General features: G+C 36.6%; 1 protein-coding gene across 2 annotated transcripts in view; it reads right to left on the bottom strand.

The window, feature by feature from the left end:
* The window catches only part of GABRG3 (gamma-aminobutyric acid type A receptor subunit gamma3), a 772615-nt gene extending 756455 nt beyond the window's left edge, over positions 1-16160 (bottom strand). For both annotated transcript variants that reach the window (XM_089693488.1, XM_089693489.1), the window contains exons 1-2: positions 14983-16160; positions 12687-12835 (exon numbers count right to left, since the gene is read on the bottom strand). In XM_089693488.1, the coding sequence (XP_089549614.1) occupies positions 12687-12835; positions 14983-15056 (223 nt within the window). In that variant the 5' untranslated portion in view covers positions 15057-16160. The remainder of the gene's footprint in view (positions 1-12686; positions 12836-14982) is intronic.
* Between the last annotated feature and the right edge of the window lie 359 nt (positions 16161-16519).

Here is a 16519-nt window from a genome sequence, read left to right as displayed (position 1 = left end):
TGAGGACTGGGACTCCATGTTAGATAATATACGTAGGGGTTCTCGATCCCTTTCGGTCCATGAGATGGGCCATAAGGTCTTAACCCATTGGTATTACACCACCTCTAGATTACATGTCATGTTTCCAGGAATGCCACACCTCTGTTTTAGGGGTTGTGGCCTTGCTGGAACTCTGGTGCATATGTTTTGGGCTTGCCGTGGTCTCTCTTTGATCTGGTGTAGGATATCGGAGGTAGCCTTGGCATTGGTGAGTTCTCCAGTGGACTTGATGCTGCAAATTTGTTTATTGGGTGCACCCAGGGGCGGACTGACAACTCATGGGACCCCCGTGCAATAGGGGATCATGGGGCCCCTGTGTCCTTGCCCAAACTCAAAAAAGCCTATGAAAAAGGTACCAGGGGCATCTCATGGGGCCCCCTACTGACCCCGGGCCCTCGGACAGTGCCCGAGTTTCCAAATGGTCAGTCCACCCCTGGGTGCACCCATTTTGGGGATCCCAGCTAACCTAATGAGGCTAATTCATACTATTTGCATTTCCACTCTATGGGCTATTGCCCTACATTGGAATTCGCCGGTAGTTCCTTTAACATCTGTATTGCGAAGAGTTGATATGGTCATGCTCATGGAATGTATTCAGTACACATAATTGAGCAGGATGAATTTATTCAACAGAAAATGGAATGGTTGGAAGATACATCGACACTTAATGTTAGATTAATTTTCTACTGTACTCTGTCTTTGATTCTTTGCCAGTCAAGCTATTAATCTGCCTACAATGTTGTCTACCTCTTTCATATACTTGATCTTTTTTTTTTGCGATTATCTTTATTTCATTGTAAATAATCATGTGCCTTTTTCTCATTGTTCACTCTACCTTATGTATGATGTGCTGTTTTTGTAGTCTGCCTTTCAATAAAAACATTTGTAAACAAAAAAAATTACATTCCCCTACTACATAATTTTGAACGGGATCTCAAATTATGGCAAACAAAGGGGCAGAGGGGCTATCATTAAAATGGCCATACTGCCTAGGCTGCTATGTTGCATGAAAACACTCCCAATAAAAGTGCCATTATTTTTCTTCAAGAGGTTACAACAAGCCCAAAGAGCCTTTGCTTGGGCTAATAAAACACCATACATTCGCTTTCAATTAATTACTCACACTAAAGACTATTGTGGAATGGGCCTACCAGATTTCAAAAGGTACTACTACGCCACACACATTACCAGAATTATTGATTGAAACTATAATTCCAATAAAAAACACAGGGTCACCCTAGAAGACTCCTACACCTCACTCTCTTTAAGATTTCTACCATGGATATCTAAGTCTTCCTACCCAAAACAACTGCTAGCACACCCTTTGATCAATGCTACAACTGGACGTATTTCATAAAATTACAAAATCTTCTGACTTTGCTAATACACCAGGCCCTCTAACAATCCAGAGTTTATCCCCATTATGGAGTTGGGAGTAATCCCAACACTTAGCTCAGGCATCGCTTTGTAAGCGACCCACTGTGTAAGCCCTGGTGGCATGACATCAAAAAGAGAACTCCAGGAGCTATGTGGAGATATAAACATTCCATAGTGGAAATATTTTCAAATGCACAACTATTTAACAACCCATAAATAGAGGGATGCTTTTGCTAGATCTTTAACAGAGTTCAAAAAACTTTGCCCTAAAGGAAAGGCTATCATTAAGACCACCTCCCTAAACTACTCATGGCTCCAACGAGATCACAATAGAATTCCTGACAACTTTAAGTGTAGTTGGGAAACTGCTTCAAGGATAGAATTTTCTGAGGAACAATGGAGGAAAGCCTGCATATTTGCGCAGAAATGCTCTATAAGCACTAGGATGCAGGAAACGTCCTACAAAATATTAACTCAATGGTATGCCACACCAGATAGGCTGAAGAGAAGGTTTCTGCAAGCCTCAGATTTGTGTTGGAGATGTGCGTTAGCAAAAGGTACCATGCTTCATATTTGGTGGCAATGTCCACAGATTGTAACCTTCTGGGAAAAAGTTTGCGAGTTAATTTACACTATCGCAGACACAGCAATGAAACCAACCCCTGAATGTTGCCTTTTACACATATCCACATGCTCGCTTAGACTATACAAACACTTACTAGTGAGACACCTCCTAAATGCAGCGAAGACCTTAACCCCCAGATATTGGAAAACTACTCACACATCTTCAATAGAGATGAGCGAATCGAACCTGGCGAAGTGGAATTCGTTTCGAATTTCAGGAAAAATTCGATTCGCATCGAATCCGAATTTTAGCAAACTTCGGGTGCACGAATCGAATTTTTCCCGATCAGCCGGCAAAAGTGTCACTGCAGAGAGCTCCGCTATTTCTGACAGTTCTGACAGTTCATTTACAGCGGTTGAAACATTGTATCTATTTGTTTCCATTTAGGATACAGATGTTTTTATTCGGAAATAAATAGATACAATGTTTCAACCGCTGTAAATGTGAAGGAACTGTCAGAGAACTGTCAGAAATAGCGGAGCTCTCTGCAGATACACTTTTTGCTGTACTGGAATACTTCTTCTTTTCATTCTTCTTCTTCTTTTCATTCTTCTTCTTCTTTTCATTCTTCTTTTCATTCTTCTTCTTCTTCTTTTCATTCTTCTTCTTCTTCTTTTCATTCTTCTTTTCATTCTTCTTCTTCTTCTTCTTTTCATTCTTCTTCTTCTTCTTTTCATTCTTCTTTTCATTCTTCTTCTTCTTCTTTTCATTCTTCTTCTTCTTCTTTTCATTCTTCTTCTTCTTTTTTTTCATTCTTCTTTTCATTCTTCTTCTTCTTCTTTTCATTCTTCTTCTTCTTCTTTTCATTCTTCTTCTCTTCTTTTCATTCTTCTTTTCATTCTTCTTCTTTTCATTCTTCTTCTTCTTCTTTTCATTCTTCTTTTCATTCTTCTTCTTCTTCTTTTCATTCTTCTTTTCATTCTTCTTCTTCTTCTTTTCATTCTTCTTCTTTTCATTCTTCGTTTCATTCTTCTTCTTTTCATTCTTCTTCTTCTTTTCATTCTTCTTCTTCTTCTTTTCATTCTTCTTTTCATTCTTCTTCTTCTTCTTTTCATTCTTCTTTTCATTCTTCTTCTTCTTCTTTTCATTCTTCTTTTCATTCTTCTCATTCTTCTTTTAATTCTTCTTTTCATTCTTCTTTTCATTCTTCTTTTCATTCTTCTTCTCATTCTTCTTTTCATTCTTCTATTTCTCCTTTTCATTCTTCTTCTTCTTTTCATTCTTCTTCTTCTTCTTTTCATTCTTCTTTTCATTCTTCTTCTTCTTCTTTTCATTCTTCTTTTCATTCTTCTTCTTCTTCTTCTTTTCATTCTTCTTCTTCTTCTTTTCATTCTTCTTCTTTTCATTCTTCTTTTCATTCTTCTTCTTTTCATTCTTCTTCTTCTTCTTTTCATTCTTCTTCTTATTTTCATTCTTCTTTTCATTCTTCTTCTTCTTCTTTTCATTCTTCTTCTTCTTTTCATTCTTCTTCTTCTTCTTTTCATTCTTCTTCTTCTTTTCATTCTTCTTTTCATTCTTCTTCTTCTTCTTTTCATTCTTCTTCTACTTCTTGTCATTCTTCTTCTTCTTCTTGTCATTATTATTTTCATTCTACTTCTTCTTCTTTTCATTCTTCTTCTTCTTCTTCTTTTCATTCTTCTTCTTCTTTTCATTCTTCTTCTTCTTCTTTTCATTCTTCTTTTTCTTCTTTTCATTCTTCTTTTCATTCTTCTTCTTCTTCTTTTCATTCTTCTTCTTATTCTTTTCATTCTTCTTCTTATTCTTTTCATTCTTCTTTTCATTCTTCTTCTTCTTCTTTTCATTCTTCTTCTTCTTCTTTTCATTCTTCTTTTCATTCTTCTTCTTCTTCTTTTCATTCTTCTTCTTCTTCTTTTCATTCTTCTTCTTCTTCTTCTTCGTCGTGCCCCGTGACTGCCCAAATGAGTGAAGTGTGCGGTGATTCTAAGATCGACGGCACTCATCTGCATGTCATACTGACTGACAGTATTATTTCTCTTCCCCAGCAGACTCCAAGGGCATTTAAATTAAAGGTACAGTGTTCTGCACTAATATAAAGGCTCTCTGAAGCCTAGAAACCCTTTAAATAAGTTAAATTCGCGGCGAATAAATTCGCATCGAATCGAATTTCTCCCGCAAGTTTGGCAAATCAGCCGAATCAAATTTTTTAATAATTCGCTCATCTCTAATCTTCAATTCAAGACTGAATATGAGAAGTTGACACTAATCAAGAACTGGAGAGGACATTAACTATGTCAGACGACAAGGGCAATAAATTTCATAAATTGTGGTCAAACTGGTATATTTTCACCTTCTCAGATACATATAATACATGGATGAGTGTGTAATCCATTCCTCAAACACACTGTTTATGACATAATGACATGTTAAAAGGTTGTTACATGCAGATTTAGACTTACCCTTTTTGTTCTACCCCTGCTCCTTTCTTTTCTTTGGTGTTTCTATTATAATGCAGTCTAACCTAGCAACTCATAACCCTGACTTTCAAGTCTTTCTTAAGCATATTAATGAGTATGGTTGTAAATTTGACATTTGTTGAAACATATAAGGTGTACATGTTAACCTATGCTTTAATGTCATTTGTATATTTCATCTATTATACTTTTTGGTTCAAATATGTAACGTTATTCTATAAATAAACTTCAACTGTTTAAAAAAAAAAAAAACAATGACCCCAGACCTAATTTGCCCCTTGCTGATTTCACATTTATTGCACAATTGCCATGTAACCAGAAACAATTACTATTATGTACTTTCCATATTCACAAATGTGAAGCAGCAACCCATTTCATAATGAAAATTCAATAATACCCTATAAAGGCCTGTTGTCCATAGTGCAGAACTACAAATATAGCATCTAGAGAGTTTATTTGTTCTACTTTTTATTGAAAAATGTTGAACTACAAAAAAATACAGTTAATTGCCATGTCACATTTGTTATTATACCAGTATTAAAGACAGAGCTGTCATAGGGTACCTCTGAGAGACCTTTTCTGAGAATTCACTGGGTACTTGAAACTGTTTTCTGACTAAGATGCTTCTTTCTTCTTAGCCCACGGCTAATCAATGTGGAAGGGGAGACTTTGTTAATCCATTAGAGACTATGTTCAGAACAAACTGAAGTTTCAATGGATACATTTTAGTTGAGAGCAATAAAGTTAATCCTAAATGCTTATGGGTTGTATTTATTACTTTGCATATCCACATTCACTGCCCCCCCCCCCCCCCCCTCCTGGCTGACCGGAGAAATGTCACACGGTACAATTATCGCCAGCATTGGCGCTTTGAAATGTTTTCCCCTTTTTATGGGGGAGGCAGCTCTTAAGGCACCATAATCATTAATGCATATGTGGAGCTGATCTTTTGCTTGTGCGCAGTCCTGGTCTGCAGTTACAGATCAGATGCAGTCAGTCTTAATGTAAATAATTACATTTTATAGTTGCCTAAGCCTCTGATGGCAGCTCAAAAAAGAGCACAAGGAAAAAAGGGTATAATCTGTATTTTTAAAGACTGTTAGCATATGTGTTACATTAAAAGACTACACAATAACGTAAATATAAAAGTAAATTTACCATATATAATCATTTTAAAAATATATTAATGAGGACAAGGAGCATGATATTCATTTTTATAATCTATTCTATTTCCTCCTTTGTGTGATTATAACATTAATCTAAAAAGAATATAAAACATGGATTGCTTATTCATTATTTTATTTTTGCTATGCACAAATGTACATGAAAATCTACTCGAACCTTCCCACAATTAAATTCCATGTCAAAACACACATGTTCAGATGTATGCAAAACCATGATTATTATGTCTGGATCACTGGCTTTTTATTAAATTTGCATGAAGTGCACTGTGAGCAGGCGACAGAGTAAAATGAGCTTGGCATAGCTTTGCATGCGCAGTTTGAAAACCTCACTTCATTGAAATAAGTGGAACAGGCAGCAGACTGAAACAATTTACAACTGCCTTTTTAATCAGCTAAGTTATAAAACACATTCTCACACAAAATACTATTTATTTAAAAATTATTAGCAATGGGCATATTTACTCAGATTTTCTGTACCAGTGATCCAGTGGACCCAGTTTTATATCCTGCTTTGCAAATCAGATTATTCACTATGGATCACTGTCATCGGGTGAAGAGGTAAAGGGTCCTTTCATTCCCATAGCAGTCCACTTGTATACGTTCTGGGGGCTTTTCCACAAATGAGTTTCCCTCAAATCATTGCTGACCAGAGTCAACAATAAATGGATAATAGACAAATATGTCCTGCACCAACAATCTAGTGGGTAAGCCACATTGTTGCAAAGTAGATATTTCTAAAAAGGTTTTATATTGTATACAAATAAAGATATCTAAGTTATGATAATGCAACGCACAGTTATAAATACTCAATGACATACTAATGCATCAAAGGGTGGGCAGCGAAAGAGACCCTTTGTGTGCTCTGTAAAGTAGGAGTGAGCTAATAGGAAGTTCATATAATGAATATGTTTACCAATAGAGTAACAACAACAACATACCAGAGTTTAATTACTAAAGCTGGTTCACTCAGAATCTTGTTCACTCCTGCATGGAAACCAATCAACTTCCAGGTTTTATTGCTAAAGTTTAATTGAACAAGCTGAAGTTAGAAGCTGATTGGCTACCATGCACAGGTGCACAAGGTTCTGAGTGAACCTGCTTTAGTAAACCTCCCCCTCCATGTCAAACATTCTATTAACTCAAATCAACACAATTTGCTACAAATGCAGTTTTGAGTAAAGTGACCACTCATCACTTTCATTACTAGAAAAAGTGTGCTGGTTATGGGATAGGAAAAGTTGGGTATATTGTTTTAAACATTTTTTCATTTAGCTTTGATTTATATCAATAATATAAACACATTTCCATTTCACAAAATAATTTAACATGGGCAGTCTGTGTAAGCAAATTGTACATCAGGATATGCAAAAACTGAATATTATATAAATCAAATTTTCATGTTTGGACTGTGAGAAAAAAAACAGTTTGACAGAAAACTTTCATGTATGAATTGCCATTCAGTTAGATATCGAAGATACACTTGAGCAACATTTTACTGGTGGTAAGTTGGGTATATACCAATCAATACTAAAGAATTCTCATAGCAGGCCATATATGCAGCATGAGAGGAGTGTGGACAGCATGCCAGTAGCAATATGTGCAGGAATAAAGTGGTATAGAGGGCAGTACATGGGAAATACATGCAGGAAAGTAGTGCAGAGAGTATAACAGTGGCAGCATATATAGGTGAGGGAATCGGACAGTGTGACAATGGACTGTGTGGGGCTGACTAAAATTGGAGAGTGCAAAATCTGGTGCAGCTGTGCATGGTAGCCAGCGTCTAACTTCAGCTTGTTCAATTAAGCTTTAACAAAAAATCTGGAAGCTGATTGGTTTCTGTGTAGAGCTGCACCAGATTTTGCACCCTCTGGTTTTAGTAAATCAACCCCTATGTGTCAAAGAGGTGCATGGAAGTTATGAGCAGGCATTATGTGCATGAGATGAGTAAAGATGAGAGAGGGTATGACAGGGGACAATGCATGCAGGATAATAGTGTGTTTTTTTTCTCACAAGAAGTAGTATGTGTAGGGGAAAGGTATGACAACAGGCAGTATGTGCAGGAGAGAAGTGTAGGCGGTAAGACAGAGGGTAGTATGTACAATAAAAGATTATGCAGTGTATGATGACAATATATTTAGCAGACAAGTGTGGATACTGGGGGACAATATATACAGGGGAGAGTGCACAGTGCATGGAAGCAGGCAGTGTGTGGCATTGAGGGGTGTGGAGGGCATTTCAGGGGATCATTAGGAGCAGGAGAAGAGTTCAAAGGGTAATATTGGGGGGGAGGTGGTAATATGTGTCAGAGAGGAAAATATGTTCAGTGTGGGAAATTTGTGCAGGAGAGGAGTGCAAAAGGTATGTAAAAGGGTACTGCACTTTTTTTGCAGTAGAGAAGTCTGGACAGGTGTCATGCTGAACCTCCAAACTGTGCACCTGGGCTCAGTGTGCAATCTCAGTTTTACCTTTAAATGTCTAGCTTTGCTTGTTATCTTCATACCTCCTGAGCATCACAGTATTTCAAAAAGGCTGCCCATCATACTAAATAACCAGTAGTACATCTACAGTAAGTATATGAAAACAGATCCATGCTCTGCTCTAGATAATCATCCATACAGCTGCTTACTCTCAGGTGCCAGTTATCAAATCTCCTCTGCCTCCCAAAACAAACACAAGAAAAAACCTGCACCATATGTTTCTATTAAACAAATACTTGGTACACTGGCAACCCATCTAAGCTCATCCACTGATGCATTTCAATCACCTTGTTTTTTTTTGTTGTTATTTTTTTTAAGTGAAGGTTAATAAGTATCAACCGTTTTAATATGGGTAGAAGGAGGAAAGGTATTTTTTATATATGTATCAGTATTATAAATGCAAAAATGTAAATATAGCAGTGTTAAAGTTGATGCATATTGCTTTTGCAAAAAACTTTCACTGGGTACTATGTTATATTTAATTGTGGCTGAAAGCAGCACTAGAGACATTATATCAGGTGCCAGTCCTTGCTTTGCATGTTTATTGGTCTAATACATGTATAAGATCATTTATTATTTCTGTTAGCTCTTTATTATATGGCTAATCTCTTTTTGAGTGAAACACATTATGGGAAAGGGATGGGAGCTCAAGTGGATTGTCGGTGCACCATGATTTTTTTTTTTTTAATGAAAACATATGCTCAATGATTTAGAGTACAGCTTTGTTCTTCCATTGGCTATGTGTGACTGAGGTGAACTGAGAGCCAGTACCCAAGATGGAGCAGCTGTGGAGATGAATACCTGGAGTCAAGCAGAGATGTTTTCATATAGGACATTTTGTCCAGATGTTCCTGCTCAATAGCCCTTAAAAAAGAGAGATGATAATAGGTGTGATCACAGGATGTTCAACAAAACTAGTGTTGATTATATAAGCTGGGTGGGCATTTCCATAGAGTAGATCATAAGTAACAGAGCATGAAATGCATATGTGTGTATATACTTCTAATCTTCATTAGAGATTGTGTATGGTACTGGGGTTGTGATGTTAAGAGAAATAGTACTGTATGTTTATAGCAAGCTAAGCCAGAAGGACTGCCCATTACCAGAATGAATCACAATGATTACAGCCATGCATGGAACTTGATTTCCCTTACTATACATTTGAATTAGATATCTATTGGGGGAAACATCCAAAGCAATCAAAGTGGTTAAGTTAGTTCAAGCCTATAATGCTACATTACATTAATAGTTATATATCCAGTGTAGCTATTATTATTTTTCCAGTTGTGAAAATTTAGAGACTATTGAACTTTAATGAAATAGCAGAGAATCTACCTGACTATTTAAGATCATTAAGACTGCTTGGCAGAGATACAACATGGGGTACTGTGTGGAGACACGTTTTTAATAATGAGATGGCAGATGACAAAGAAATCTGCTCTCCTGTTGTTCAACCATTTGCAGAGATTGCTGGTCAATGAAAACTAGATTTTCATGGGATGTAGCTGCCTTGTCAGAGTATTTTTAAGGAAAAAAATCCTTCATGGGCTCGGAATAAAAATTCTAACTTTTTAATTTAAAGAAGAGTAGTTTAGGAAAGAGGGCATTTTGATTTTAGAAGAGACTTCTTTCAAGTTTACTGGAATGGTTATCAGATATAAACAAATAGTACTGGAATAAATCCATAAAAATATTATTATATTACAAGATGATGTATCTAAGTTTAAAGAAACTGAGAAATTTAAAGAACTAGATGATAAACTGAATTACACTTTTTACAGCTTTGGAAAAAGGATGTAACATTTAAAAAGAGATCTAAATTCTTAATAGATAGACAAGATCATGAATAAAAGAAGGTATGATCATGATCATCGAATCTCATCCAGCAAATACATTACAAAAAGCAAATGATAATCCAAATAAACAACATAATGATTCTATTTTAAGTGGAAGCTCCACTCCAACATAAGGTGTGATTCTTTTTCATACTGAGAATGAGATATTAGTAGTGTCTGAGTATACGACAATTCTCAATTGTATTACTTTATATGAAGATAAATTGAGATGTTTATCAGGTCTACATTTTACACTGGCATGTTATTTTAATCTATTGAAAACATTGGTGGCTGTTGAAAATTTTCCTAAAAAATGACCATTGGACAAGCACTATAGTTGTTTAGAGGGACTAAGGGAGATGTACCCAATTTAGGGGAGACCTAATTATGATTGCATTCAATGAATACAGCTATGGAATTACAAAAGGTACAAACACTGAGTGGTTTTGAATCCTTACAGATGAGCCGGAGAGTTCCCAAAAATAAAGATTAAACACACATTTATAATAGTCTTGAACTATGAATGGGATGTTGCAGGTCATTTTGTTATGTTTAAGATAGTTATGATTAATATACTGATTTGATAGAATTATTACCTTGGGTATGATTGCTTTTTATAAGTATTGAGTTCTGGAAAATTACTAGAAATTCTTTTAAATGAGTTACCCTCCTATTTATTTTTCCCTAACTGATCCTCTACATGAGGTGGACCATTGTTCTCATTTGTAATCAATCAGATAAATGTGAAAATTTGCATAGCCCACACTCTTGCAAGAGCTCAACATATGATAAAAAGAGGCAAGGCACAGTGAGTACTGGGTACATTCCTTGTCATTCCTGTCTAATTTGTATTCAGTTAGAAATAAGCACCACCGTTACAGAGGATATAGCTAAGGATTTTTTTTTCTTGTTTTTCACCCTACAAATCTAAAATTCTAATCATGAAGACAACCAAAAAAAGAAAAGCCAATGAAGCCACGGATTAAACTCAGTCTGTTACATACACAACATCCTGTTAAATAAACATAAAAGTACCACTCCAATGCTCCTATCACTAATATTAGAAAACATGACATGTAATGAACTGGTGCAGACTGCAAAAAACAGATTGTCAGGCTAAAATGTGCTACAGATGAATGGCCTCAACAGTTAAGCCCACAAGGGAATGAAACACGCCTGAGGAACCTCTCCTTTTGGTGAAGAGCAGAGCTGAAGCCATCTTACACTATCTGGTTTAGTTTTGCTCACAGTAAGTTTGTGTCCTGAGTGTGATCAGTTTCTATTTGTCTGTATTATCTTGTTCAATTCAGTACACATGGTGTATGCTAATAAAGTAAAATACTATAAAATTAACTTTAAAGTGGGCATTCAAGATACCTCCAGGTGCTTGTAATATTGAACAAAACTGCTGCTGTTCATGGTCCTGAGTGCTCTTGGTCACTGGGACCTGGATTCACCTCTAGGTCAGAGCTTTTCCATTCTACAAACCAATGGGACTGCTGCTGATGTTGCTAACAAAAAACAACAAGCTTGCGTTAAACCATGGGTTGAAGGAAAGAAAATTGCTTGACTCCCCCATTAACACATACGGGGTTGATGGGGGAATCCCTCCCGCTTTGCTATTGTATTCTGACAGCGGGAGGTTTCCCTGCCATCAAAATACAATGAACACGGCTTGAGGCTATAGCCACTGGCAGTGATCATATGAGAAAGAAAACCAACAGACTGGTTGTACTAAAGTTGATAGATCGACTTCAGTACATCCAGCCTGCCCATAGATGGATTGATTTTTGGGCGGTTTCTGCTGAACCGGCCAAATTTTGATCTGTTTATGGCCGGTTTAACTGCAATCTACAATTTTGTTGGGAGATAGCAAGTTATTATTTTCTTAAGATACTGTTTTAAATTTGAAATACCTTAAAAAGGTGATTTGCTAAAGAAGTTATTTTTTTCACTTAATTGTTTAAATATGAGTATAGTTCAAATACCCAATTATGTATATGATGATAATGAATTTGTTTTGCATTTGATTGGAAAGTACAAGCTGGATTGGATTGACTAAACACTGTGGTCTTTGCCAAATAAACCACTGATTTTCTTTAATGATACATACTTAAAAAGGCTAATTTTGGATTTTACTGTTCCTTTAAAGAAAATTAAAGAGCGACCTGACATGTAGTAGTTCACCAGATAAAATAATATGTTTTACCAAGCCTACTACTATACTTTATAGATTAACATTTCTTGTAATGATAGATTGTTGTGAGTAAATCTATTTTGAATAATAAGCTGCATGTAGGTTTCCGATAGTCAGATAAAAACTCTATAAAAACAAGAGCCCCAAACCACAGATTTTCTAATGCTGATTATATAGCAATAGCAACATTTTTAGATTCACATTTATTTCCATTTACCTCTCTACCTTGCTGTGGATCAGAAAGTACAAATTTTTCAGCAATTGGGGCCAAATAGCTCTCCATGTCTAAAACACATTGCCATAATGCTGTTTTAAAAATAATATTTGCAATGTATGTTATTGTGCTAATTGTCATACATTATAATTATGTGAACCCACTCTTGCCTGTGAGTGTTCTTTTTATCAAGGGTGAAACATATAAAGCATCAACACAACATTATAGTACACAATTCATTGGCTACTCTGCTATTACCAGTTGCATTATCAATTTTTACAGTTCAATCTGAAAAAGAAAACTCACTTCCAATGTCAGGTCTCAGCTTCTTGTCATATTCTTTCAGCAACTTGTTGAGTATAAGTGTAGCATCCGTGTCTTGTGTTTTTGGAGCCAGTACCCATTTTTGGTTTATTGTTAAATCTTCATACTCATCATCATCGATCTTCCTAGAGCTGCAGTTAAAAAAAAACAACTGTTTACTGATGCATCCTTTCATATACCATTTTCTTTGAAACATCTGTTATGTTTGTGCATGTCTGCACTTCACTTTAAATGAACATTTAAAGCAATAAACATCCATATGCTTTTGATGAAAGCAGCAAATATTTACAAATGGCAACAAAACACAACATTGTTTCTAGAATATGTCTTTGCATTAGACAGACATAGTGCTCTACACAATGCTGTACAATGACATATGATCTACTATATCATAAAGTAGTAAAGATTCAAACAGCATTACATAACTGTTGAATGAAAATATTTGTGTATTTAAATACTGAGAAATGCAATGTTTGCTAACAACATGGACATGTTTAAAATACAAATAATATTAAGTTATGTTAAATGGAGCACCCATTTTACTAAATGCATATGAAACGTATTCTTTGATTTTGAAAGCCTAGAGCCAATAGCTTCTTAGATGTTCAGTCTTTGTAATAAACTATTCTAGTTCCATTAAATGAATATTTCTATACTTGGCAAAATACTGCAGCTGAGATGTGACTATACTCTGCTAATGATTATTACTTCAATGTTGCCCCTTAGGCCTTGACATTTGCTATTGTTATTTTATCACCTATACTTTCCCACACACTGATTCCCTTTTTGTGAAATTAAATACACACACACACACACACACACACACACACACACACACACACACACATATATATATATGACTTATAAGATTATAGAGTTTTATAACTTAACTTGGGATAATGAATATGTGTACTTAGGTTCCATGACACAAAACTTCCCTCCTTACAAGATTTGTGAAGTCCAATATCCCAGCAATGAATAAGACAAGAGCAAGGATAAGCCATTACATTGACAATGCTCTTAGGCATTACTAAATGTAATGGAGCTCAGCTGGAACAGAGAAGTTGACCAGTCCATGTTAAAGAATTAATATCCTTGTCATAGGCCTTACAAGAAAAATGTATTACAGAAGCTAAGAGGCAGCCAGATACAGACACCATACTTCTTGTCTGATATTATTCATTGGCAGTCACACTGTCTCACTAAGTTTCAAGGGGAAACAGGGAGATTAAATGGTGGCTACTTTCTTCACTCTGCACCTCAGGATGGTCCACCGTTTTCAAGGTATCTGGCAGTACATTTTGTAAATCTTCCCAAAGATCCACCCTTCTATTTTTAAATTTCAATATATATATATATATATATATATATATATATATAGTGATGTTAAAACAACTATTGTAATGACTTTTAAGCAGGATTCTAGCAGAAGCCTATAATCCACTTTTTATAGCTGTACTTCATTTTTCAATTACAGTAGCCTTATCTGCACCACAGAGAATAAGCATCATTGCCAGTAATGGCAAATACAGCCCCTGCACAAATAAGTAGCACAAAACAAAAGAGAAATGATTTAAAAGCCAGCAGTATGTAGTAATTCATGGCAACTAACCACAAAGTGATTAACTTAGAGTGGGCAGACCAATAAAAGCTGCACTCTTTATATAATAATTGTTGTGGGTTACTTGCCCTGCTTTTTTGTGCTGTGTGCTATAAAATAAGCCCACGTCTTACAGATGAAATGTCTTTTTAGTTTACTGGCTCCGTTCCAACAAAAGAAGATAAATGTTACTGCCAGCAGTGAAAATGGAGTGGCTTCTTTAGACACCATATTATTTCCAACCTCACAATTAGAAATCAGAGAGAAAGCAATGCATATCATTCACCAAAGTTAGCCAGAAAGAAGTGCAAGTAATACTCAAACAGGTAGCTGTTCTATTGAATATAGTCTGCACATTAGAGCAATGTTCCAATGATTGCCCTTTGTCAGGCTGCCTATTCACAGCACAGGTATTTTATAAAGCAATAAACTGAAAGACCAACTTCCTTAGAGAAGAGACAGCAGCACATATACACTAGTAGCATCAGTTGGCTCAGTTCAATTTCCTCACTAATATGAGGACAATCAATCACTTTCATCAGGACTCTGTGGAACATGCAATATTTTAAAATGTGGAAAAGGAGCAGCAAAACTGAATCCACTAGCTTCTGCTCTAGCAGTGCAACACAGTCAAGACATAAAACACATCATGATAATAAATGTTGATTTTTCACTTACCAGGCTTGGAAAACCGACAGTAACAGGAAAAGCACTAGGAGCTTAGCAGACATGACTGCAAGCAGTGTTGTCATGTACACTGTACAAAATATAATAGTATGCAGTGAACCCACAGTGATGTAAGTAAAAAATCCACGGTGTCTCTTTGTTCCTCCTCGACTGTAACTTAGGTTTGCCTTTACTTTGTAGGTTGCCAGTGCTATGCTTCCAGATGCAAAGACAAGCAAGGGCTCCTTAGACCTATGCCAACTGCCTTCTTGTAATTACCCTCAGCTGGACTCTGCCTCTCCTCTTCTACTTGTTGTAATAGGTATAAGAGATTTTAGACTGCGATCCAAAAGCAACAAGGGGCAAAAGGCACAGTGATTGAAGAACACCTATATCCAAAGAGTAAGAATGTCAGTTCCAACAGGCAGCAGAGTGATCGACTATCTTCACTGCCAGCAGAGACTGGACTGCAACTCGGGGAGCTCTGAGATCTACAAGCACCATATTCGTCCTGATCCCCAGGAATCTACCTGAAACATATGCACCTATGCACCAAGAAGAGCATCCCACTACAGGAAATCTGTCACCAGTGGAATCTGTTACTTGGTGCCTGGTCTCAGTCAGTACGTTACTGCCCATGTGATCCAGTCATACAATACTTGCTTTTTCTTGTGGTTAGGAAACGATCCTTAAAAACTGAGGCGGAGTGAGGGAGTCTGAGAAGCATCATCATTGCCGGAGATGGAGCGAGCACAAGTTGACAGACGTAACTCAGCCGCAATGACAGGCATGAGATGGTCATAGACATAGTCCAGAGGCTAGGGAAGGTACGGTCATCTGCCCATGGCAAGAGCAAAGCTACATCGTTGCCTTCTGCATCTGAGCTGAAAGAACGCTACCAAGAACGCAATCACACACGCAGCGTCTTAAATAGGAAACTTCATTCTCTTCTCCTAAGAGGAGCACACAAACACATCATAGGCACAGGGCAGTCATCTCACATCTTTCCTCCTGAGCAGCCTCAACTGCCAACAGGAAAGTTCATTACAGTGTGCTGGTGTCAGCTTCATCATTGCAAGAGCACAGTTACCAATGGCAGTTAATGAGTTAATGCCTGTGACACCAGAACAGGTAGCGATCAATGCGTAAGTTCAGTTGTCGGTAGAGGATCTGGGCAATGAATGGCTGGCAACTCACGTTCCTAGTGCACAATGAGGGGGATTTACTAAGAGTGGAGCAGATGGAACCTGGTGCAGCTGTGCATGGCAACCAATCGGCTTCTAGCTTTTATTGTCAAAGTTTAACCGAACAAGCTGAAGGTAGAAGCTGATTGGTTACTATACACAGGTTCTGTATGATCCAGTTTAGTACATTCTCTTCAGCACATATAAAGGTTAAAAAAAAAAAAAACATGGACACTTTGAGTAGTGCAAACAGCAATGTAGAATATTCCACAGCAACCAATCAGATGTCAAATAGATTTAGCACAGTAAAGACAATGAAAGAAAATCGCAGACTGACTTCTATGAATTGTTTGCATGTTGTCCCT

The sequence above is a fragment of the Staurois parvus genome, unplaced genomic scaffold (genome assembly GCF_062004578.1).
Source record: "Staurois parvus isolate SC_StPar_1 unplaced genomic scaffold, SC_StPar_1.0 ptg000634l, whole genome shotgun sequence".
Classification (NCBI taxonomy): Eukaryota; Metazoa; Chordata; class Amphibia; order Anura; family Ranidae; genus Staurois; species Staurois parvus.
Note: the sequence above shows the minus strand (reverse complement) of the source record. Positions and strands in the feature narration are given on the sequence as shown.